The sequence below is a fragment of the Pseudomyrmex gracilis genome, unplaced genomic scaffold (assembly GCF_002006095.1).
Source record: "Pseudomyrmex gracilis isolate BER0280 unplaced genomic scaffold, ASM200609v1 scaffold_2, whole genome shotgun sequence".
Taxonomy (NCBI): domain Eukaryota; kingdom Metazoa; phylum Arthropoda; class Insecta; order Hymenoptera; family Formicidae; genus Pseudomyrmex; species Pseudomyrmex gracilis.
In genome coordinates this window covers 1,696,857-1,718,815 of record NW_018020586.1, presented here as the reverse complement: position 1 = coordinate 1,718,815, position 21,959 = coordinate 1,696,857, and the positions used below count along the sequence as shown (strand labels likewise).

General features: G+C 36.1%; 4 protein-coding genes across 7 annotated transcripts; 2 read left to right on the top strand and 2 right to left on the bottom strand.

Annotated features, from left to right (window-relative positions):
* Nucleotides 1–1,102: 1,102 nt before the first annotated feature.
* On the top strand, nt 1,103–9,806 carry LOC109854579 (achaete-scute homolog 2-like). Of its 2 annotated transcripts, XM_020427816.1 has the most exons (5): nt 1,103–1,958; nt 2,263–2,393; nt 3,068–3,803; nt 4,039–4,439; nt 8,981–9,806. In XM_020427816.1, the coding sequence occupies exons 3-4, from the start codon at nt 3,160–3,162 to the stop codon at nt 4,430–4,432; spliced, it is 1,038 nt and encodes a 345-aa protein (XP_020283405.1). In that variant the 5' UTR covers nt 1,103–1,958; nt 2,263–2,393; nt 3,068–3,159; the 3' UTR covers nt 4,433–4,439; nt 8,981–9,806. The 2 variants fall into 2 exon arrangements, with proteins under 2 accessions (XP_020283405.1, XP_020283395.1); XM_020427806.1 differs by lacking the exon at nt 2,263–2,393.
* A 2,389-nt stretch (nt 9,807–12,195) lies between these two features.
* LOC109854569 (cytochrome P450 4g15-like) lies at nt 12,196–16,116 on the top strand. Of its 2 annotated transcripts, XM_020427785.1 has the most exons (10): nt 12,196–12,303; nt 12,428–12,617; nt 12,764–12,977; nt 13,156–13,452; nt 13,528–13,945; nt 14,158–14,226; nt 14,908–15,076; nt 15,160–15,334; nt 15,426–15,640; nt 15,916–16,116. In XM_020427785.1, exons 2-9 carry the CDS (start codon nt 12,479–12,481, stop codon nt 15,619–15,621), a joined length of 1,677 nt encoding a protein of 558 aa, XP_020283374.1. In that variant the 5' UTR covers nt 12,196–12,303; nt 12,428–12,478; the 3' UTR covers nt 15,622–15,640; nt 15,916–16,116. The 2 variants fall into 2 exon arrangements, with proteins under 2 accessions (XP_020283374.1, XP_020283384.1); XM_020427795.1 differs by lacking the exon at nt 12,196–12,303 and having other exon boundaries at nt 12,310–12,617.
* Nucleotides 14,233–14,901, bottom strand: LOC109854588 (cytochrome c-like). Its single transcript, XM_020427829.1, has 2 exons — nt 14,570–14,901; nt 14,233–14,447 (listed from the first exon to the last, which is right to left on the bottom strand). Exons 1-2 carry the CDS (start codon nt 14,697–14,699, stop codon nt 14,266–14,268), a joined length of 312 nt encoding a protein of 103 aa, XP_020283418.1. The 5' UTR covers nt 14,700–14,901; the 3' UTR covers nt 14,233–14,265.
* Nucleotides 16,115–20,985, bottom strand: LOC109854557 (monocarboxylate transporter 9). Of its 2 annotated transcripts, none has more exons than XM_020427772.1 (9): nt 20,917–20,985; nt 19,749–19,988; nt 19,499–19,625; nt 18,252–18,466; nt 18,069–18,159; nt 17,660–17,952; nt 17,079–17,559; nt 16,782–16,979; nt 16,115–16,597 (listed from the first exon to the last, which is right to left on the bottom strand). In XM_020427772.1, exons 2-9 carry the CDS (start codon nt 19,968–19,970, stop codon nt 16,449–16,451), a joined length of 1,776 nt encoding a protein of 591 aa, XP_020283361.1. In that variant the 5' UTR covers nt 19,971–19,988; nt 20,917–20,985; the 3' UTR covers nt 16,115–16,448. The 2 variants fall into 2 exon arrangements, with proteins under 2 accessions (XP_020283361.1, XP_020283353.1); XM_020427764.1 differs by lacking the exon at nt 20,917–20,985 and adding an exon at nt 20,280–20,910.
* Between the last annotated feature and the right edge of the window lie 974 nt (nt 20,986–21,959).

Sequence of the window (21,959 nt, the reverse complement as noted above, 5' to 3'; positions counted from 1 at the left end):
GCAAAAAATAATTTACGAGATTTTGCTGTCACAGTAAAAGCAAAAACGCGAACGATCTAACATTTGCCGGTAAATTTATTTCCCGTTCTTCCTGAATGAAAAAATCATACTTCGTATTCGGTGTGTCAGTGTCACGAGATGCACCGCCCCGAAACACGAAACTTCCGCGATGCAACGAGTGCGGCTCTTCCTGTCTTTTGCCGCGTATACAGACTAAATGGAGAATATTATAAAAATACTTTATCGAGATTTTTCTTCTCTCGTTTTTTATTGTATGAATAATTGAGCGAATAGATCAGGATCCACGTGCAAATAGAAAAATAACATGACAAACGTCACTTGAGATGCAAAACCATAATATTAGATTTTGTTTTTTTAGTGTAGATTGCAAGCAAGTAGAAAGTGCCGAATACATTATGATCAGACTCTAAACAGATTAAACGCTAACAACGTAAACGTTGTACATACTTACAATTAGTAGTAATTCGTGTTCGGTGACACGCGCCGCGCATCAATGTGAAGGCAACAAAGAACAAGGTATATAATACAGCCTACTTTAATCGCGCATCAACCGCCGCGTGCAATTACCATTAGATTATCGGGATTACTTTGTCTTTCATACGGTCTTCTGAGGCCGGCGACGTCATCGGTAGTACGGAGAAGCGGTAATTGCGGCTAAGATACGCACGCACGCACGCACGCACGCACGTACGTACGTACGTACGTATACACACGCACGCACCAATGTGCTGGGCGATCGCGCGTTTATTCTCGGGGCCCGTCAGACCCACACATGTAGTCGCGCAACCGGCACACGCTCTCTCTCCCCCGGCATATGGCGCGCACGGTCCCCCTTTTTCAGTTCCGGGGGAGAAGAAACGAGGGGCTGCGAGGCGCGTGCTGAAAATCCCTACCATCTCCCTTTTACACTTCCTCTCTTCTCGTCTCTCTCATGGGCATTACACACTTCGCTTCCTCTCTCGCGCATGGGCGCCCTTCTCCCTTCTCGTGCCAACCCCGCGATCACCAACCCGGCGCGGTGCGGCAAAATGCTGAGACCCATCTATCGATGTCCGCCGCTCATTCTCGACGCGAACGCCATGTAGTGCATAGCATGGAGGCATGATCGAGGCGAACAACACAGAAGTGCCTGGTGAATACGCAAGATCGTGAAGATCTTCCTTCCGGCGTGAGGAGCTTCTTCCAGTTGCTTCTTCCCAAGTTGATCTCTCCCCGGAATTCCCGTATTTCACAATTTGTTGGTCGATGTGAAATTGATTATCAATCTGTTGTTGCACGTGGCACATCTGTTGTAACACCAATCGTGTGAATTGTTGTTTGATTTTGCAAGTGAAGGTTGTCAAGAATCGATTCAATAGTGAACGTTAACTGTGTGTTTTCGTGTGTGCTCGTGCGTTGACAATTCCGTATACAAAATTGATTCTGACAGTCTTACGTTTACTGATGTTTAAAGCCGTGAAAACTTCAGAGGAGCAAATTATTGTTCGTTCGGGCATTGGATCAACTGGCATCGATCACTGTTTCTCATTGAATGTCGTTCCACGAACAATTTGGAATGGATGACATCGGTGACCGGTAGTAGTGAGATCGATTTCACGATCGATACACGGATATTGGTTTGTTTCAAAATGCACTGATCGCGTAAATCAACGTTTCACAGTTTTTTGACCACGAAAGCGTGCTGTAACATCGACAATAACACAAAAAACTGTCGCCATAAAAGACGAAGCGTAAATCGAAGAATTTTTCACATTTTTTTATTCCCTCCAAGTGCCTTTTATCTAGTGAGATTTTTCGCCTCGTCACAATGTTGTTGTTCTGTAAATAAGATTTAAAGGTTGAACGTGTTGTGTGTGAAATTGTTTGAGAAATTTTACTTTTGTGACCGGCAAAATTAATTGAATTAAAAATCACCACGGAAGTTGCTCCATTCTTTGGTAAGCATTAATTTATTCAAGACATTTATTTATTTTATAAATAAATACATATAATATATATATATATGTGTATATACATGCATACATATATATATATATATATATATATATATATATATATATATAATAAACCAGAGATTGTTTCCCATGAATATTTTTATTTAGAAAATCCTAAGTTTTAGTAAGAGTTTATCCGCAATCGTTTCGCAATCAGTTCGGAAACATAATTTCACTTGCTCGATGTTGGAGAGAAATTTATCTTGAAAAACACTGACAATTTGCGATGTAAAATTTGTTTTGGGAGATGTGTATAATAGTTTCCGAGGAGTCGACGACCGTCGCGGAGAAGAATAGACGGTGACCTCATGCTTTACTTAAGCCGTGTCGACCGGCAGCGAGACAATTAGATCTCGGTTCGGGTCATCAGCTTCATGGGTTAGTAGAAGTTGCAGAATCTATCGCGCAAAGAGACCTACATCGAAAAAATAGTTTTTGTTTGCATTTCTTTGTCGCGAAATTCAATCAAAAAATTCCCGCCAACAATCTAACCAACAGTCAATTGTCAATTACTCCGGAAGACCGGAGGTCTGTGTCTAACGCAGTTGACGTCTTTGCGACAGACATTTAAGAAAACGTTATTAATCAACAGTTTAAAATTATTATGTGCGTTAAATCTGCGCGATAAATGATTTATAGCATTTTTTTCTCTCCGCGAGCGACAGGTTTGACCCAGATTCAAATTGATACTCAATCGCGACGCGTCTTGTCCAACCTCGTCTGAATCGATAATCGCCTTTGTCTCCGACAAGAGAGAGAGAGAGAGAACCGAGTTTTATTTATAAGTCCGGCAATTAGTCTCGTCCTCGACGAGCATTAGTGTCGTTTATCGACCGGTTGAGTTTGCGGTCCAAACGCAACCCGTTTAATGAACACTATTGTGGAAATTACTCGGCACAGCGGCACATATGAAACGCGATATTTTTCGCTGCTGATGGTGATACGTAGTCTTGTTATTCATGATTTATTTAATTACAAACATCCGTTTACTTTTTTTGCTTATTACTACGATTGCTCGGAAAACATATCATAAGGGAATTATTTGTTTCCAGTTTGGAACAACATCGTGGAGTTTCAATGATAGTTCACGCATTCCACAAAGTCTCCCGCTAACAAGAAATCTGTTGAAAACAAGAGAGAAACAATGGCGACCATGGGGGTAACGATGTTCTGCAACAGGGTGCAGATAAACGGCAACGATCAGGAGCAACTGATGTTGCTGCGAACGTTGCAAGATAACGAGAACAACATTATCGGCAATCAGCCGCTGATAGTTCCGAAAAACGGCGGCGGCCCCAACAACGCAACGAATTCCGCGACAGTGTTACCCCCTTACGATCCGTCTCGATTGAAGAAACACGGCAAAAACGGACAACCGCCGCCCGTCGCCGTTGCACGGAGAAACGCCAGAGAGAGGAACCGTGTGAAACAAGTGAACAACGGTTTCGCCACATTAAGACAGCACATTCCGAGCCACATAGCCGCGGGTTACGGCGACAGGGGCAAGAAGCTGTCAAAGGTGGAGACTCTCCGAATGGCTGTGGAATACATTAGAGGCCTACAGAGGCTCCTGGCCGAGGCGGACGGCGTTGAATACGAATCCAAGACCACTGTAGGCGCGCAATGCGCTCCTTCCCCAACCGGTAGCATCGTCTCTTCGAGTCACAACGGCTCCGGCGAGAGACTCGTTCTTGAGGACGACGTGCTCGCCACGGAAGATGAGGAAAGAGAACAACTGGACGAAGAAGAGGACGGGAGTAAAAAATCGAAGATCATCACATTGGCCAGGTAAGGACTGATACAAATTGAAGCGAATATTTGAGGCAAACTACAAAACTGTCGTTTAGAAAAATAATTTTTTAAGATTTTCGCTTTTAAAAACTTAGGAAGGGTTACATATATTGTAGTTTCGACAGAGATTTTGCCCCGACAATTTATCTGAGCTTCACATTGAATTTATTAACTTAGTCGCAATATAATAAGAAATACTTACTTACTCGTGTCACTTTTGTTTTCTTATTAGATTATCTCCTAATCGAACGGCTATTTCTTCACCACGCGACTATTATGCATCGTCGGCGGGCGACGAGGAGAATCTGGAGCCGCGAACAATAGTTGGCGGACAGAACTTTTCGAGACTGTCGCCGAATTCGGTGGCCTCGCCGCCGTCGGAGTATTACGCTCAAAACGAAGAGAATCTGGAGCCGCAAATTTTGTCACCCTACAGCGGCGCCGGGGACAGCGAAGAGGGCACGGCGACCGTCTACGCGACTAGTCCGGAGACCTTCTCCGGGGCCCTTTATTACAAGCAAGAGATCACCGAGACGGGGGAATTCATGGATGTCGTCAGCTGGTGGGAACAGGAACAGGGCAGACTTGTTCATCAGCAACACACGCAACGGCTGACGCACGTGTAAACCGTAGGTGAGTTTCCGACGAGTTTTACTGCTACCGCATTCAAGTACGAGGGACGTTAGTCTCTTGATATAAAAATAAATTAAACGACAACGTTCAGAGACACTCAACACAAGTAAATGTAAAATTGTATGTTACTGATAAAATAATAATTTTACTCTTGCACTCAACGCACATATGTGATCATCAGTGTTGTTACATGAAAGATCATATTTTTTATACATTCCGAACATTTTAAAAATCTACTTAAATTTATTTTACCATGGATAAAGAAGTTATTTCTTTGTTAGAATTATTTTACAAAAGAAATTTGATCAACTTTATTGCGAGTTTTTCCGTTTCCTGCAATTTTCTCTTTCTTGCAAAAAAAACTGATAAGCGTGCGGTAAGGGTCTGAAAGTGTCTGTTTTAAGCGGGTGTTGCGAGTTGCGTTTCTGACGCATTCAGGATGCACACGTGATGCCCGCGTCGCGGAAGCGCCGCCAAGTGGAAACTCGTGTTCGACTCTTCGTTCTGAACACGTGCTACGTCGGTGTGTCAAGCTCGAAAATAAACTTTACGCACCGAAACCACTTTGCGAAGTACGTGCCAACGTGACACTTTGATGTCACGGATCTCTTCTGTGCGGCTGTTTTGTCGGGGAAATCCCTTTGCGATCGGCAAAACAAAGCGTAGATATGTTTCTGATAGAAACACTCGCGTAAATATTTTAATTTGCTAGAAAAAATTACGAGGTCTTTGATCGTCTTTGTTTCAATCTTCTTTGTTCAATTATATCGTTGTTATTCTTCTTTATGTAATAATTTAAATTTAGAAAAATGTTTCCTTCAAAGAGCTCTTTAAAAACTTAAAGAGGCATACATCGTATTATTTTCTCGATGACTTTGTATTCTCATTTCTCATTGTGCTAAGTATGCATCGAAGGGCAAAGTAACGTTAACGGTCTACAGTATGCAATTTGGGGGACACATGGCCGGTGGTGGATCATGGCGTGTCATCTTAAAAGCGTGCAACCACGAACGGAAGCGGCGGAACGTCTAGCCATATGTTGAATATTCTTCTTGAAATATCTCACACAACCAGACCTTCCTCAATCTCCTTTAGTCTCCAATTGCCAGTCATCAATTCTCGTGAATATCTAACACGTGCTTGTTTCTCACGAGATCGAGCTGCTTCGTTTCACGAATTTACTTGGAATTCAATTTTCAGATTGTTCACAACCACGATGAACTTATCTATGCGCGTAAACATCGCGCGCGTGGCTGATAATTAATTTTAATATTTTTTTAAAAATAAAATAGAATTTTGGTAAAATCATTCGAAGAGCTTAAAATAATTACATAAAAACCTAAAACACTTATACAAAACTGAAATTTTAATGATTTATCAAAAACTTTTATCGCTATTTGCTTTTATTTTTTTTTTTTCTATTTCTTTGTACTTACGTTTTCGATAATATTTCTGCGCGCGCATAAAATTGTTTTCGATCGAATATGGTTCTTGGAATCGCAAAAGAAACGTTACAATAACGGATGCATTCGATTCTGGGGTGCGCGATTACAACGGGACAAAAAAAATCAGCTGGCAGGCGGTGCCAGTCGCCTGCGCCACAAATAGAAGTCGCGGTTTCCTTAGAAACGTGCGTAGCACCCACGTGCCAGCCGAACAGCAGAGTGCTTGGATACATATATGTTGAAGGGCGAGCAGAGGCTGCATTGCCGCCGCTTCTGACATATGTGTCGCATGATGATTTAAAAACGCCCAGTCTCATAGCCATATCACGCTTCATCAAAATTTTTGCTCTTGAAGTCACGTATCTCGTGTCATCTCGTTATGATTTGAAAAATAATGTCATCTTTTTTTCCCACTGAAATAGTCAAATTTATTACGTGCTACAATTTATACGATGAGTAATTTTGTCACCGATAATCTTTTTAATTATTCCTTTGTAGTTTTTTTTTATTTATTTAATTATTTAAAAATTTTCTCAAAAAAAAAAATTTATCTCTCTTTTTTTAAACACGCGCCGCGCGCACGTTGTTTGTTTAATTATTTATTTTCAGCAAAACGTTATTGTAGAAACTTATCGGCACAACAAAAAGCGCAGAGAGCAAGAAGCTTCGCGCGAGGGTCTGGAATGAGCGGCCAGCAAGTAATTCTCGACAATTATAAAGTGAGGTCATCTACGAAGTTTACGAGATGCGTTGTCTCTCTCTCTCTTTCTTTCTTCTCTAGCGCGTCAAATTAATTTAATAAATTCCTTACTTGGCTCTCTCTCCCGGTATATCGGTGGGTGAGACCGCTGTGACCGTTTTCTTTTTCGCTTTAAAGACTTCGTCTCGCGAGGACAGCGCCGCGAGGGGCACGAGGGCCCAGGCCTTAACCCCGCGTTAATTCGAGAGGAGTCTATATCTCCCTCCGCTCTCTCCCCGCTCGAGCCGCCGGGCAGTCCAATTAAATCCTCTTTTTGAATAACGTATTACACCAATAACGGAAATGCGTTACGCGAATTAAGCGCGAGATAATCCACCGTAATCATGATAATTAATTGAACACGGGAGAGATCGCGGTAGGAGTGTGTGCAGGGTGGTCGGGAAGCTGCAGGCGAAAAGTTGGAATAAATAATGATCGTGTCTTGGTTTAGTAATTGAAACGTATTATAGAGATTAAACACGGCGTGAGATACGGCTACGTGCTGCGGCGAGCGTAATCGTGAAAATTTTTCTTCAACCCTTCGGGCTACAACGCAAGACTATAAATTTACTTTATTAAAATAAATAATAACGAAACAGGAGAAGAGTAGCTTCTTTGGTTATTTAAACGTTTACTGTTTTATTCTGTAAATATTATAAAACATTTAAAATTTTTTACTATATATGTGACTGAAAAGAAATAATTGACTTTACATACGGTGTATGATGTTATTGCACTTTAAACATTTAAAGAGCTTATATATATTCCAAACAGCTGTTTTCAAAAGATACAGCAAATAAATTAACAAGTCTCGTAGTGAGATTAGCACAAACTGCGTCGTGAAATAAGCACGTAGAACAATGTCTATAACGATCGTTAAAGTCAGTTTTCTGCCTTCTTCTTGTTTCACGGACGTAGAACAGCACAAAGAATCCAACGAACAATTATGCTGGTGGAGCCCGCATGTTGTTTATCTTATCAATAAACATTACCAGCATGGCAGTTTAAAAAAACCGACAGCGACTGTTTGGAATCAATTTTAGTATATTGTAAGAGACTCTCGATGTTTTTTCCAGCAATGGAAAAATATATGTAGTAAAAATATATGTAGTAAATTTTGTGTACAATCTACTTTTATATATAATTTTATCATTTTCAAGCTCTTTCAAGAGTATGTACGCGTTTCAATTGATAAAACAATATAACGTGTATATTTTATTGCTCGAATTGAACGATTTTAATTGTTAAACAAAATGTGCGTACATGGGAAATGTATAAACATAGTCGTCTCTCGTTACACGCTCGAAAAAACGTGGTTGTGAGACACATGTTTTGAGACACACACGTGTGTTTTGTGTGTTTTTTCTTTCATTTATCGAAGCGCGATAAAGTGTGTCAGATAAAACGAAACTAGTTCGAGGATTTCCAGATTCGAAACGAGTGCTTCGGCAAAGCATACTTCTCACGTGTCGGTTCCTAGGATCTTTATAGCGCTGGTGTGGCAGATCCTCCAATTTATCTCTCGCCACTTACGTATACTATCACACACACTTTTTTTTTACATACACTTCATTCTCTCGGCGCTTGTGCGGCTACAGAGAGAAAGGCGACATCTCTTATCATCAAACTGTCTTTGCCAAAAGACCGCCAGTATTGAAACTCGATATATATATATATATATATATATATATATATGTACACGGAACTTATACATATGTGAGTTTTATTTTTAATACTGAGCTCGTTCTCGACGCACACATGTGCTGTAAAAATGCTTGAATCTTTGACATCTCTTTCTTCGCATCTGCACAATAGTTTCTTTCTCACCCCGTGCTCTTCCTCTTACGAGAAAAATGAGGATTTGCCACATTATTTGTACATGCGTTTTTTCCCACGATGTATCCGGGGGATACATCTACGGGATTTCCGCGGTGCGCGATTCGTTCGCTTCGTTTCCGAATTTAATTCTCCGTCGATTCAGGTAAACGAGGATTTTCGCGTGATGCAGCGAGAAACGGATCACAATAGCGAGACGGGGGACAAAGGATCTCTCGGAGATACAACGGGGAATCTATGTTCCCTCTCTTTTTGCTTCCAGAATTACGAAAATTGTGATAGAAACTATTTTCTTTCGATATAAATTTTCGACGAGGGTTCGTGGCTCTCAAATAGTAACGGTTGTTCTTGAAAGAAAAAAATCTCGTATTGGCTTTCGTGAACAGAAGCAAAATGTTTGTGATATTTATACGCTCGAAGTGAATTAAAATTTAAAAAAATCAACTTTAAATAAAAATTTAAATATTTTGATCTACACATCACGTGACGCAAAATATTAAAATGATTAATTTTGTTTTTAGTTACAGGCTCCAATAAGGAATGATCGGTGCATTCGAGGTCCACTTTTACCGCCTTAATAATCAAGATTTAAGATTTAATACGTCTTACAATGAAATTTCGTATGATCTCACTATAAACCTGGACGAGAATCTACTTACGAAACCACACGTACAAATATACGAGAGAAATATATATGTATATATTTTTTGTGATTAGTAGCAAAAATTGTACTTACTGTTACAAGTATTTTACTGCCAAACTCTTATTGTGTTTTACAAATCATTCGCGTAACGTAGATAAAACGTCACGGATACATATTGTATCTTTATTTAAAATAAACAATTTACATGTAATATGTATATTTATCTAAAATAAGTAAACTCTCTTAATTTAATTGTAATTACGTGTGACAGAGAAATTTTCATATCACTAAGCATGTCGTTTTCTGAGGAATTTCATGCAAACTTCCACTGTAATTATAATTATTCTTCTTCGCGAACTATTAGAAAGACATATATTTTACATATATATAATATATAATTCTTCTCTGCAATGACATTTTGCGCTTCCAGATAAAAAATATTTATTTGTATTTGGCTATTTATATACTTTGCACCAAGTACAATTAACTTAGTTATATAAATTTGAATATACTTACACAATCGTTTTTTATGCAAAAATCAAAAAATAACGATGAGTCTACATCTACCAACATAACGTGCTGTAAAACAGAAGATATTCTTGTTGTACAGATATATCATTGAATGTTGATACGCTATTGCATTAAATTTTTGCATGTTCGTTCTGTGAAAAAAATGTGACATTCTTATTTAAAGACAAAATGTTTGTAAACTATTTATTACATGGTGTGTTTTTATTATTGCACAATTTTAGTATATATAAATTTAAAATTTATTTTAGTTTACATACATATATATATTTTAAATAATATAAAAGTGACAATATATAAGATGTAGATGAAGAAAAAGGAGAACTTTAATTATTAGAGAAATGATACAGGACATTACGTAATATATAAGTACATAACATAATAGTATGTACTTATATAAGCGTAAATTATTTTATGTATTAATATAATTATATATAGAATATAATTAATAATATATAATCATGTATATAAATGTGTACGTTAAATATATGCAGATGTATATATTTAATGCATTACAATATTATGTGATAATATATTTACGTACAATATATTATCATATAATATAATTATTTACATACAATATGTAACATATTATGTAATAATATATTTATATACAATATATTATCATATAATATAATTATTTACATACAATATGTAACATATTATGTAATAATATATTTATATACAATATATTATCATATAATATATTACTTACATATAATAAATTATTATTAATATATTTATTTATATTATCCTCTCATACGATATATTATTATTACGTAATGTCCTCTATTAATTCGTGTGATGTTAATAAGATTAAATTTTGTTCTAATGCTTATAAAGCTAAGGTTTACATTTCAATGCTGCGAGACATAATCAAAAGATTTGTAAATATAAGTGCCTTAAGTAATCACGTAAGAGAGATAAACCACACCGATATTTTGTACTCGAGAATTTTTTTACGGAATGTTTAAACTATACAAATATACGATACTATTGTATTATATTTATGGGCATCAAATGTGCCATCTGTTTGACTATTGAAAAATGGTTCATTCAAAATTCATTGTAATGCGATTAAATAACAATCAACAATATTTTTTAATGTAAACTTTTAAGGAAACTTATTTAATATTTTTTTAAATATATTCAAAGAAAAAGACATTATGTAGCTACAAAAATATAGCGTTTGCGCAGTTGTCACTAACTCGGGGGATTGCGATGACAGCAGCGTAAACACAACTGATCCGTTTATCTCCATCCAGCTCGACGTGGTCGAGATAAAAACAGAGTGCACCAAGAGTGACAGAACATTCTGCAAAATCTACGATGACATTACATTTACCTAAAATAAAAGAAATGCCAAGTCTAGACAATGTAGACCAAACAACGCTCAAGATCTGCTCGTCGGAATGCGATGGGGATAAATTCTATGACTCTTAAGCGATCACTATTGTATATACTGATGTGTCTTAATTCCATTTCGATTCCATTCACACTTAAATATTAATGTATTTTTATCACAAACGCGATTGCTTACCGGACACGACGAAATTGTTATAAATGTATTTTAACTTATACAATTGCGTTTATTATAATCGCAATATGGGATAATTAAGTATAAAACTTGACACACAAATATAAGATTCTATGAATACTGGCCTAATTAAATGTATTTGTGTCAAGTTTCATGCTTAATGACTCAATATATAATGCACACGCGCAATTTTATACAAATCTTCATGTGAAATCGTGAGTTGTATTAATAAGTTTTGATTATAATAAATATTATCCTTGTTGTAAATGTGTTATACATTGCTTGCTGGAAGTGCGTTACAATACTCGACTGTTTTTCTTCTCTTTCTCGTCTGTGGAGTTAAGTTATGTAAGATCAAAGTATTATGTAGAAGAGGGAGAGAAAGTAAGTTCGGACGTGTGTGTGAAGTTTAAGCTTACGATTGATTGTAAATTTCATGGCGTATATATTTCACGACTACTTATTATTCTATTGACATGTTTGTACATATCAGTGCCTTTTGATTAAGCTTATTGTAATTCTACGATCTTGTACTTCTTATACATATATCTTTTTATGAAATATATTTAAAATACATTTTATTAAATTATCTGTGTTTTGATGCAATTCCTGTAGCTGAAGAGAGAGAGAGAGAGAGAAAGGAAGATTTTATTTAATTTAAAAAAATTATATGCATAAAAAAATACATTAAAAATATAGTTTTATATGTAGAATTTATGGGAAATAGTCAAAATAACGTTTTTAAATAGTTGATATTTCTGATGTGCATAACTTACAAACATTTTTGCTCATTATTTTAAAATAACTGCGTTGTTTCTAATGTTATTTTTATATCTCATCACTTTTCAAAATTTGCAGTGACATTTATGTCTGTTATAGAATATAAACCAACGATAGAATGGAGAAATAAAATTGATGACTCTGCACTTAAGATAAACAATGCAAAATTTTTACTTAATAATGTGCATAATTTGACCTCGCTTAAGTCATCGAACACGCATAATAAGAAAAGACGGGGAGAATAATAATGATTATTGTACTTTATACTTCCTCACTGCTAGCTTATAAATTTCCGATCTTTGGCTAGAACTAAAGCAGTACGACTTTCGTTCTTCGTTTGGCAAGTCGAAAGCGTGGTAATGTATCGTTAACTGTTTTCGTTTATTTTATTGTCAGATGATAGTTAGCAAAACATTCTTGCTAAAGTGCCGTTGTTATTATTAACGTTGTTCGTATATAATTTTTTAATGTTTATATTAGAAAAGTGTACAAGTGTGAATTGAGAACCAGGATTAATATATTGTCGCAACAATGGATGTGATTCCCGAAACAACGTCGACCTTACCAAATATAACTTTCTCTGTGCTGACTCTAATTGTCGGATTGCTGATCGCATTGTACTTTTACATCGAGACTTCTCGACCAATTAGTTTGACAAGAAATATTCCAGGTAAATATACTTCTAAGTTAATAAATGCTAAGTCATTTTTTTGCAATCTTCATCGACATTGCGATTTCCATTCTGATAAATTTATGCGCTCGTAAAATTTATATTTTAATATAAATTGCTTTTTAATTTATTATTTGCTTTTCTAGGTCCGCCAGCTATACCTATATTTGGTCATCTGTATATAACTTTTAGACACTCTCCCCATGAAGTGTTAACTAAAGGTTTAGGGTATCATGAAACTTATGGTTCGGTGCTGAAAGTAAACTTTGGAACAAAAGTGATGATATTTTTATCAGATCCGCGCGATATTGAACTGATCTTGGGCAGTTCTGTGCATCTCGACAAATCCGAAGAATATCGGTAAAATTGTATATAATCTAAATAAACTAAAATAAAACTCTATATATTATTTTAATTTTATACGTAAAATTATTAGAAACAAAAAAAGAGAAAGAAAGAGAGAAAGCAGAGGCTCTTATTCTTGATATTCTTCTATAACGTATTCTCGAGTTTTGCTTGTATATTCTTTTTGTTGTAGATTTTTCAAACCATGGCTTGGCGACGGCTTGTTGATTACAACCGGCAATAAATGGCGTAAACACAGAAAAGCGATAGCGCCTACATTCCATATGAATATCCTGAAGACTTTTGTGCCATTGTTTTACGAGAATAGCATAGAGCTTGTGAAAAAGTTCCGTAACGAACTTGGAAAAGAGTTCGATTGCCACGATTATTTGTCAGCGGTAACGGTTGACATTTTAACCGAAACGGCAATGGGAGTGAAACGAGAAAAAAGGGAAAAGACTGGTTATGACTACGCCATGGCTGTGATGAAGTAAGTATTGTCGCTTTTTTCATCAGATATTTTTTTTTCTTGAAAATAAATGTGTAATTTCTCGCATAAAAACAGATTGTCCGACATCTTGCATCGGAGGCACTACGACATGTCGTTACGTTACGACATACTGTTCCAATTTTCCAAATTCGCCAAATTGCAGAAAAAACTTCTTAACACCGTTCACACACTAACGAATAACGTGATCAAGGAAAAGAAAATAGATTTTGAGGAGAAACTCGCGAAGGGCCAGCAGCAAAAAGAAGAAGAACAAAATAACAAACCGACAGATACAAGCTCGACCAATATAAGTGACGATGCTAATTACACAAAACTGCATTATGTTAGAGATGATCTCGACGATATTGATGAGAACGACGTGGGCGAGAAGAAGCGACTTGCATTTCTGGAGTTGTTGTTGGAAATGAAGAAGAATGGCGGCCAAATGACCGATGAGGAAATTTGGGAGGAAGTAAACACAATCATGTTTGAGGTATGACTTATTTGTCGCAACATTAAATTTAAAATAAATGTTTGAATGCGTATACCTGTGTACTTAAGTTTTCTCTTTCTATTGGAACTTCTATTTGTAGCGATTTGCATTGTTAAGCCGACTCAAGTTGACTCAATAAAGCGATGATAAAACTCGATCGAATAAATCGACTTCCACGCTTTGTTCACTATTATTCTTCGATTTGTTCACAGGGTCATGACACCACGGCAGCCGGCTCGAGTTTCGCAATGTGCGTGTTAGGATGTCAACCAGAAGTTCAGGTATGTTTTTAGTTCACAAAAAAAATTTATTTGTTTTGTTTATTTCAACGTAGCCAAATACGCGATCAGATCTCTTCGATCTTCGGCTTTTTTAACGGAGAACATCTTTGTTGTCCCCGGAATAAATTCTCTGGGAAATTCCATGTAATCATTTAAAGTCTTTTCGTTCCAGATAACATTTTTTTCTTTCATGCCTTTTGAAAAATTGAATCCCCGCACGGCTGTAAAAAGAATAGAAGAATCAGAATAAACTTTTGTACTATTGTCTGTGATCCCAGTTGTTAAATTTGCATTAACATAGATTGTGCATGATATGCGCGCTCGAAAATTTTTCTGTACTTACTCCCGCAAATTTTGCCCACAATACCATGCAGGTTAGGACCTGCCTTATGTTTAGCGTTTTTTTCCGTGGTGTGACACGCAGCGCACATCTTTATAAACAATTTCTTACCGTTGACCGAATCGCCAACCATGACGCAAATTGTCGACTTGTTATTCAAGTTCCTACTGTTTCAAATTTGTTAGAATTGAAACACAATAACTCACCCTGTGCCCCGTTTGTCGCATTGCGCAACGTTCATTTTGTATCGGTTTTTTTCCGAAATCGATATCATTCAATTTCGATATATACCGATGCGGGTTTTTTACGGTTCTAATTATTTTATTTTCATGAATTTTCAGGCTCGCGTGTACGAAGAACTGGACGCAATTTTCGGCGACAGCGACAGACAGTGCACCTATCAGGACACCTTGGAAATGAAGTATCTCGAAAGAGTTATTTTAGAAACCCTGAGACTTTTCCCACCGGTACCGATAATCGCTAGATCTCTCAATCAAGACATTAAGATAGGTATGTTTACTCGATCATACGCAGATTGTTGCGAACTTTGCAGAAAAAAGAGACGCTATTCTACTCTTATTTGTGTCATTTAGTTACAAAGGATTACGTTATTCCAAAGAATGTCACAGTGGTGATCGGACAACTCTTAATACATCGTAACGAGAAACATTATCCGAATCCGGGAGTTTTCAATCCGGACAATTTCTTACCGGAGAGAATGCAGAAGAGACACTATTACGCCTACATTCCTTTCAGTGCCGGGCCGAGGTATGTTTGACTAAGTAGTTTTGCGAATCCGCGCGATTTTACACTTTTGTAATAAAATTGAACGAATGCGCTCTTGTCGACATTTTTAAAGATCGTGCGTGGGACGCAAGTACGCCATGCTGAAGTTAAAAGTTCTTCTGTCAACAATATTGAGACATTACCGCGTAATTTCCGACACGCACTACAAAGACTTCAAGCTGCGAGCCGACATCATCCTGAAGAGAGAGGACGGATTTAAGATCAGGCTCGAGCCGCGCAAGCCAGAATCAACTTCCGTTTCCGCATAAGCGTGAATATGTCCTTTAGGTGAGAAAAATTGTTGATTTTCGCACTTTATCATTCTATTGCTATGTTGCTATCTGAGGGAAAGTGTTTAGGTACGGGTATATGTCTAATATCAATTTTTTAAGATGTAAATTTATAAATTAATATGTTAAAAAAATTGGTTTCTTTTACATTACTGCTCGATAAAAGTAAAATATAGATTGTTTCGCTCGACTAACGTTCCAAGCGTTCAACGTGTTTTTAATGTACTAAGTAATGGTTTTTCTTTTTAACGATTTGCTTATTTATGTTTTCAGAATGTGTGCACGCGTAACATACCATTTATGTATTTGAAGTAAACTGTGTATTTCTGTATATTTCAATTTGTATATTATATAATATACCGTGGTATGTACACGTTGTCACCTTATTTATATGCTTCTAGTTCGTTTTCTTAGAACGACTACTAAGAGTAATTTAAATTAATCTGAGCAAATAAAACATTGCACAACGGTGAATGTACACTCATTATTTATCCATCTATATTTGCCGATCGATAAACACACGATAACAAAATTATTATTCTACGAGCTACGTATTGCTTGATGTTTTCAAAGAATTTTTAGTCGTGTAATAATTTGAACATTTAATTGTAAATGTATATTTACATACAATGCGCGTAGGTATATATAGTATATATAAAAACTCGGTATATACAACGTGCACTCGAGATCTTTGCGAGATCTTTTGTATAGTAAAACTACTAAACATATTCTTAAAAAAAAAAATCAAAAGGATCAATTTGTTCTATTTCAGCGTTATTTTCTTTACCTAACAATTCGAGTTTTCATTAAGAATGTGTTAAACTTTCCGGCGAGCTTCGTTTCCTGAAGTCTTTCAAGATAAATTGCACAGCCCAAGGTACGATAAACACGGCATTCATCACGAGTAGAGAAACCTGGTAAATCTTGAAGCTATTTGTCCAGTCCTTTATAAATCCTGTAAAAGACGTGCGTAAAGCAAGATACATAACTCTCAGACAGCACAAAAGTTCTCAAAAACGTTGTATATTTAAAAATAGACTAAAAGAATTCAATAGACGTTTGTTTGGAACATTTTTCGCGATATCTTTCGACTTGTTGTGCTGTCTGTGTTTATACACGATAGGAAAATTTCTTCTTACCTACAAGAGTTCCGAAGATCACTGTAACCAAACCTGACAAAACGATGAAGATGCCGTAAGCCGATGCGTGTTTCTCAATGCGTATATCTTCAATAATGACCAAACATTGTTGAACCGTCAACAAAGAGCGCACGGCGCTGATCATCGCTGTCATAATTACTCCACCCACAAACGTATTATCGTATAATAATAAAAATCCTATAAAAAAAAAAAAAAAAAAAAAAAACAATCAGGACTTCTTATTATTATTGGAAAGCACTAAAGTTTACGATTAATTAATGACACGTTGGATTTTACCTAATCGCGCGAGTTCCATAAAAATCGTGCCCGCAAAAAATATGTATCTCGCCTTCACGTTCACCGCGAACGAGAAAACTGCCAAGAGAATTTTCGACATCATCTCGGCCATTCCGTTAATGACAACGGTCAGTGTGGCGTTGTCTTTTGAGTATCCCACGTCGGTCATCATAATGGGAAGAAGAGAGGAAAAGGCGTAGTCGGCGGTAAGCACGAAACTGACGCCGCAGCTCAAATTCATGAACGCCCAGTCTTTCACCAGCGACATGTCAAGAATCTCCTTCAGATAACTTTTTTTATTATTGAATGTCTCGTCTTTGAAACGTCGCCGTAATTCCTCAACGCGTGACGTAATATTGACCAAATTGACCAGACTGGATGTCGACTGCGTCAAATTCTTTTGTACAGACAATTGCGTTACGGCCTTTTCGCGGAATCCGCAGTCGATCCCTGAGATCGACGCAACCTTCTGCGCTGATTTCTGATTCAAGAAAAGTTGACAAATTAGTGTCAAACTAATTGTTATAAAAAATGATAAGAAAAAAGTAACCACAGAGCTCAATATCTGCAATTAACGTTACTTTAATAGCTTCGGTTAATAATGGAGTTTCGGTGCTTCTTTCTTCCTTGAGACTATGAAGACTGCTCCACTTGGTTTTTAAGGACACGTGGATAATATCAATGGTCGAGCGACGATTTAACGGAAATTTTTCAAATGTTTTTTCTTTCTCGTGCGCTTTATCGAGAGAAAAAGCAAAACCTCGCTTTTCAGCGAGAATTTCTCTCAAAGGTCTGGCGTGCCAGATCACAGGATGGAACAGCAACATGCTGGGAATGGTGTTGAGACCCAGCGCTCCTATGATCGCCGTGGTACCTAAAGAAAAACAATTATTATTTATTTTTGTGATTTTGTTGCTTTTTCACAAATAAATAATATTGTTTTCTCTCTCTTTTTCTCGGATATTTGTTTGTTCTTCGTGATTCTCTTACCACGAACACCATACATCGTCATCAGTTTCCTGGTTAATGGGGGAAAAATAATTCCGCCCAACGCGATGATAACGTGCGACGCGTTTGTCACCTGAACGAAAACAGAAAACAAAATTGTGACTTTATCATTTTTAAAAAAAAATCAGAGATAAAACGAGCATTAAGTTTGATGATTTTCTTTACTTTCGCTCTTTTCTTTACGAAATACGAGTTAAAAACTGTATTGCAGGTCGGTATGACGAGTCCAAATCCGAAACCTTGTAAAAAATAGAGAAACGCCATATCGTACACATTTCTGACGAAAGTCAGAAAGATATTCGGCAGCGACATAAAAAGCGCTCCCACGATTCCGATCGGTCTTGCGGAGTATTTCTTCAATAGCATGTTGGCAAACAAGCCTAAATAATATTTGTACACAGTTAATTAATTACGAAAAATACAATATTTTATTATTAAAAATATTTTATTAGTAATTTTTCATTAGTAATATTTTATACATTCTTTAACGAGATAATTATTTTTCTTTTATTATTAAATTTTGTACCGTATTATTTTTGTCATTAATCAATCTATTAATATTATTATTGTCCATTATATGATATTATCTCAAAAAGTAAACGTATATATTGCATATAAAACGTGTTGTGCGCGATAATAATGTTGTCTCTGAGATCTAAACTTTTTTAGAGTGAAATGTTCTTACTTAAAGTGAAACGTGTTATCTTTACACTGTTTGTAGATGAGAAGGCTTTCATTGATAGCAAGAAAGAATTAACAGAAAAAGAGAGAGATTTTTTTATTTGAAATATAGTACTCTTCTATCTCTCTCTCTCTCTCTCTCTCTCTCTCTCTCTCTCTCTCTCTCTCTTTCTCTCTCTCTCTCTCTCTTTCTTTTTTTTTCTTTCTGTCTTTCTCTCTTATAATCCTTAAACAGACATAGAGTAATAAGAGTATATTGAACTGCAGGGTTTTTTTACCCGTATAAATGTGACCATAATCACTTTTTTTATCATAAAACTGTGATTCAACAAAACGTTATTACATATCGTCACGTGCTATAAATTGTGCGTCAAAGACTTCGATTTAGCGTGCACACAATCGATTTAATCTCCCTAGGAAGGACGTCGCCGCCAGAAGCTGCGGCAAATATTTAATAAAAGCTACGGCTTAACATCGATGCCGACGATAAGAAGATTGCACTTATTTCAGGAGTCGTTTGATCTTCTTATCGTACGATGGTGGAGGTACACAATTTATTTCTTTCGCGGAAATATTTCAAAATCAACTTCTGCGTGAAAAAAGTGTACACGCGTGCTCTTACTACGCAATTGGGATCTTTTTATGTTAGATTTTTATATAGTAGTTTTTTTATTTATTAATGATGCAACAATTAATGTAATATTTAACGTACGTCACACACGTGCGCTTACCAGCGACGGAGCATGTAATCATGAAACCGGCATTGAAAAGACCTAACGCCATGCCTTCCATTCCAGATTCAACAAGAAAATCGCCGAAGAGAATGGCGAATGACGATTGCGGGCCTATTATGGTGACCTAAAATGCGCCAAGTGTTTCTTACAAATATATTTATCAAATCACTATGTTTTGTGCTTTTGAGAAAATTTCATAAAACATCGCGATACTTTTAAATACAGTTATAAACCATACAATACCAACTTGAGTTAATATCATCCCGAGTGCGATCATCCATCCCCAGCCACCATCTGGCGCCAAATCTTCCAGAGTGATCTCATCCCCTTCGTTCAGCGGTTCTTCCTTTTTACGTTTGTTACGCTTTTCTATTTGATGCACTTTTTTCCTTACCGCGCTATTTTTATTTTCAACAACATTGATCGATATCGCGGCTGCATCTGTCGTCGTGCCGTTGGTTACCGGCATACTACGCCTTGTTCGAGACTTGAAAGAACACAAGTTCGGCATCAAATTAATAATTGATGTAACTGTCGTATCTTGTTGAAAATTTCCAAGTGCGGCAATTAGTATTATCGTTACATATCCAGTGTTCAAATAATTAAAATAGATTAACGTGAAAAAGAAAGTGACATTACGAAAAAGTAAACAAACACATACAAGAAACAAATATACAAAAAATCGTAAATTTACAAAACGTCAGATCTTTGACGTCATAAGATCGAAAATGTATAAGAATAGGAAGTGTCAGAATTTTGTGAATTCATTATTAGTTACCGTGTTGTTTGTGGCTCACTTTTGCGATTTGATTTGTAATTATAGAGACGTCACATAAACTTGCACATAATTGTCCGCGGAGCGGATGGGTAACAACTATGTAACTTCGTGTCCAATTTGTAGTTCAGATTCTCATAGAGAAAAACTTGCAAACTTTCTTTAATCCCACAATTGNAAATAAATTTTTTCGTAAAATATCTATATTTAGCTCGAAGACAATTCAATCCATAGATCGAAACGTAGTTTTATAGTACAATTACTGAAGAAGAATTATTCTGCGNATAAACATCCTGCGTTCTCTATTTACGGCCTGTCTTTAATTTGACCGATTTATTTTTGNAGCCTCGTTACACATTACTATTCAAAATGTGTAATATATTGTAATTGTTATTTATTGAAACCAAAATAAGAACCAAACATTAGAACACTGTCACGTAAACTAGTAAAAGATTTTTTTTTTACAAAAAAGCACTCCCGAGTTCATAAATGACAGATTGCTCTATGTACGAATTGTAAATCGCATCTATGCGGTTTCTGGAAACAATCAGTCTCTCGACGTCAACCAAACGAATCAGATAAAATCNTATTCTCTGTTATATTTATTTCGTCAAGCGGAGATAAGATTTTAAGTATTTACCTAAGCCGCAGAATTTACCCCACTATAATAATCGCGGCAAACATCGATCGAGGCGCAAGACAGGTAGACAGTTTCCGACTAACTAAAGTAAAACATATGTATGAAACGATTTTAATCTTATCTATAATACAAACAGAACGTCATCGCGTTACTTATCCATTTTTAGACCGAAATGAATTATTGTCAAAAGCGTTTTACGGAATCACACTATTAATTACGGATGTATTATGTGCAACAAAAGTGTGGCCTCATGTAGCGCTTGCGCTTACTCGAACTGCCGTTGAATTACGTAATTACACACGTTATAATTATATAATTTATACGTTATATACACATTACACATAACACAACATAATATGTTATTATTAACACAACATAAATATGTTATATTAGGGAATAAAAATATGCTAAAAACACGCACATATACACTGAAAAAACAATTTTGTTGAGATTACCAAATTTTGGTAATCTCAACCAAAATGTAGTTTCCAGAACACTTGATTTGATTTGATTCACCAAATTTTTATTATCTCAACAAAACTGCTTTTTCAGTGTAAAAGATCGTGTAACAAAACTAAAATTTCTAAACATAAAAATACGATAAATGATAAATGGAGGAAAGAGAAACCGATACAAGACAAAACACTGGATGTCAGTATTTGAATAAGTTTATTTGAATATTTCAAACGTTTTGATCCAACATTCGAATCTTTTTCAGTGATACATCGGTAAGAAATATCAGTTATTTTGATTTGTATTGTAATTTGTAAAAAGGAAAAATAGTACTTAGACTAAAATCTTGAAAATGTAAAGCAAAACGTAGAATGCTTCTATTTTTATAAAAGTATCACATCAATATATGTGTGTGAAGTAAAATATAAAGAGCTGTTTCGTAGCATAGTAAATAATTTGCAACTTGTGCTAATTAAATAAATAAAATTTATCTGTTTTATCTCAGAATAAAAACATATATTTTATCTATACATGTGTACACATGTACACATCTGCTGAGTTAGATTTTAACAGTGATCCTGTACAACATT

Bases quoted from the DNA above. Each gene is read 5' to 3' on its own strand.
- LOC109854579 (XM_020427806.1), top strand. From the start codon at position 3,160: ATGGCGACCATGGGGGTAACGATGTTCTGCAACAGGGTGCAGATAAAC. The intron at 3,804-4,038 runs GTAAGGACTGAT...TTTTCTTATTAG, and splicing joins AAGATCATCACATTGGCCAG to ATTATCTCCTAATCGAACGG.
- LOC109854569 (XM_020427785.1), top strand. From the start codon at position 12,479: ATGGATGTGATTCCCGAAACAACGTCGACCTTACCAAATATAACTTTC. The intron at 13,453-13,527 runs GTAAGTATTGTC...GCATAAAAACAG, and splicing joins TACGCCATGGCTGTGATGAA to ATTGTCCGACATCTTGCATC. The intron at 15,335-15,425 runs GTATGTTTGACT...ACATTTTTAAAG, and splicing joins CCTTTCAGTGCCGGGCCGAG to ATCGTGCGTGGGACGCAAGT.
- LOC109854588 (XM_020427829.1), bottom strand. From the start codon at position 14,699: ATGGTTGGCGATTCGGTCAACGGTAAGAAATTGTTTATAAAGATGTGC. The intron at 14,448-14,569 runs GTAAGTACAGAA...TTCTTTTTACAG, and splicing joins TGTGGGCAAAATTTGCGGGA to CCGTGCGGGGATTCAATTTT.
- LOC109854557 (XM_020427772.1), bottom strand. From the start codon at position 19,970: ATGCCGGTAACCAACGGCACGACGACAGATGCAGCCGCGATATCGATC. The intron at 18,160-18,251 runs GTAAAGAAAATC...GTTTTCGTTCAG, and splicing joins TCGTAAAGAAAAGAGCGAAA to GTGACAAACGCGTCGCACGT. The intron at 16,598-16,781 runs GTAAGAAGAAAT...CGTCTTTTACAG, and splicing joins GATCTTCGGAACTCTTGTAG to GATTTATAAAGGACTGGACA.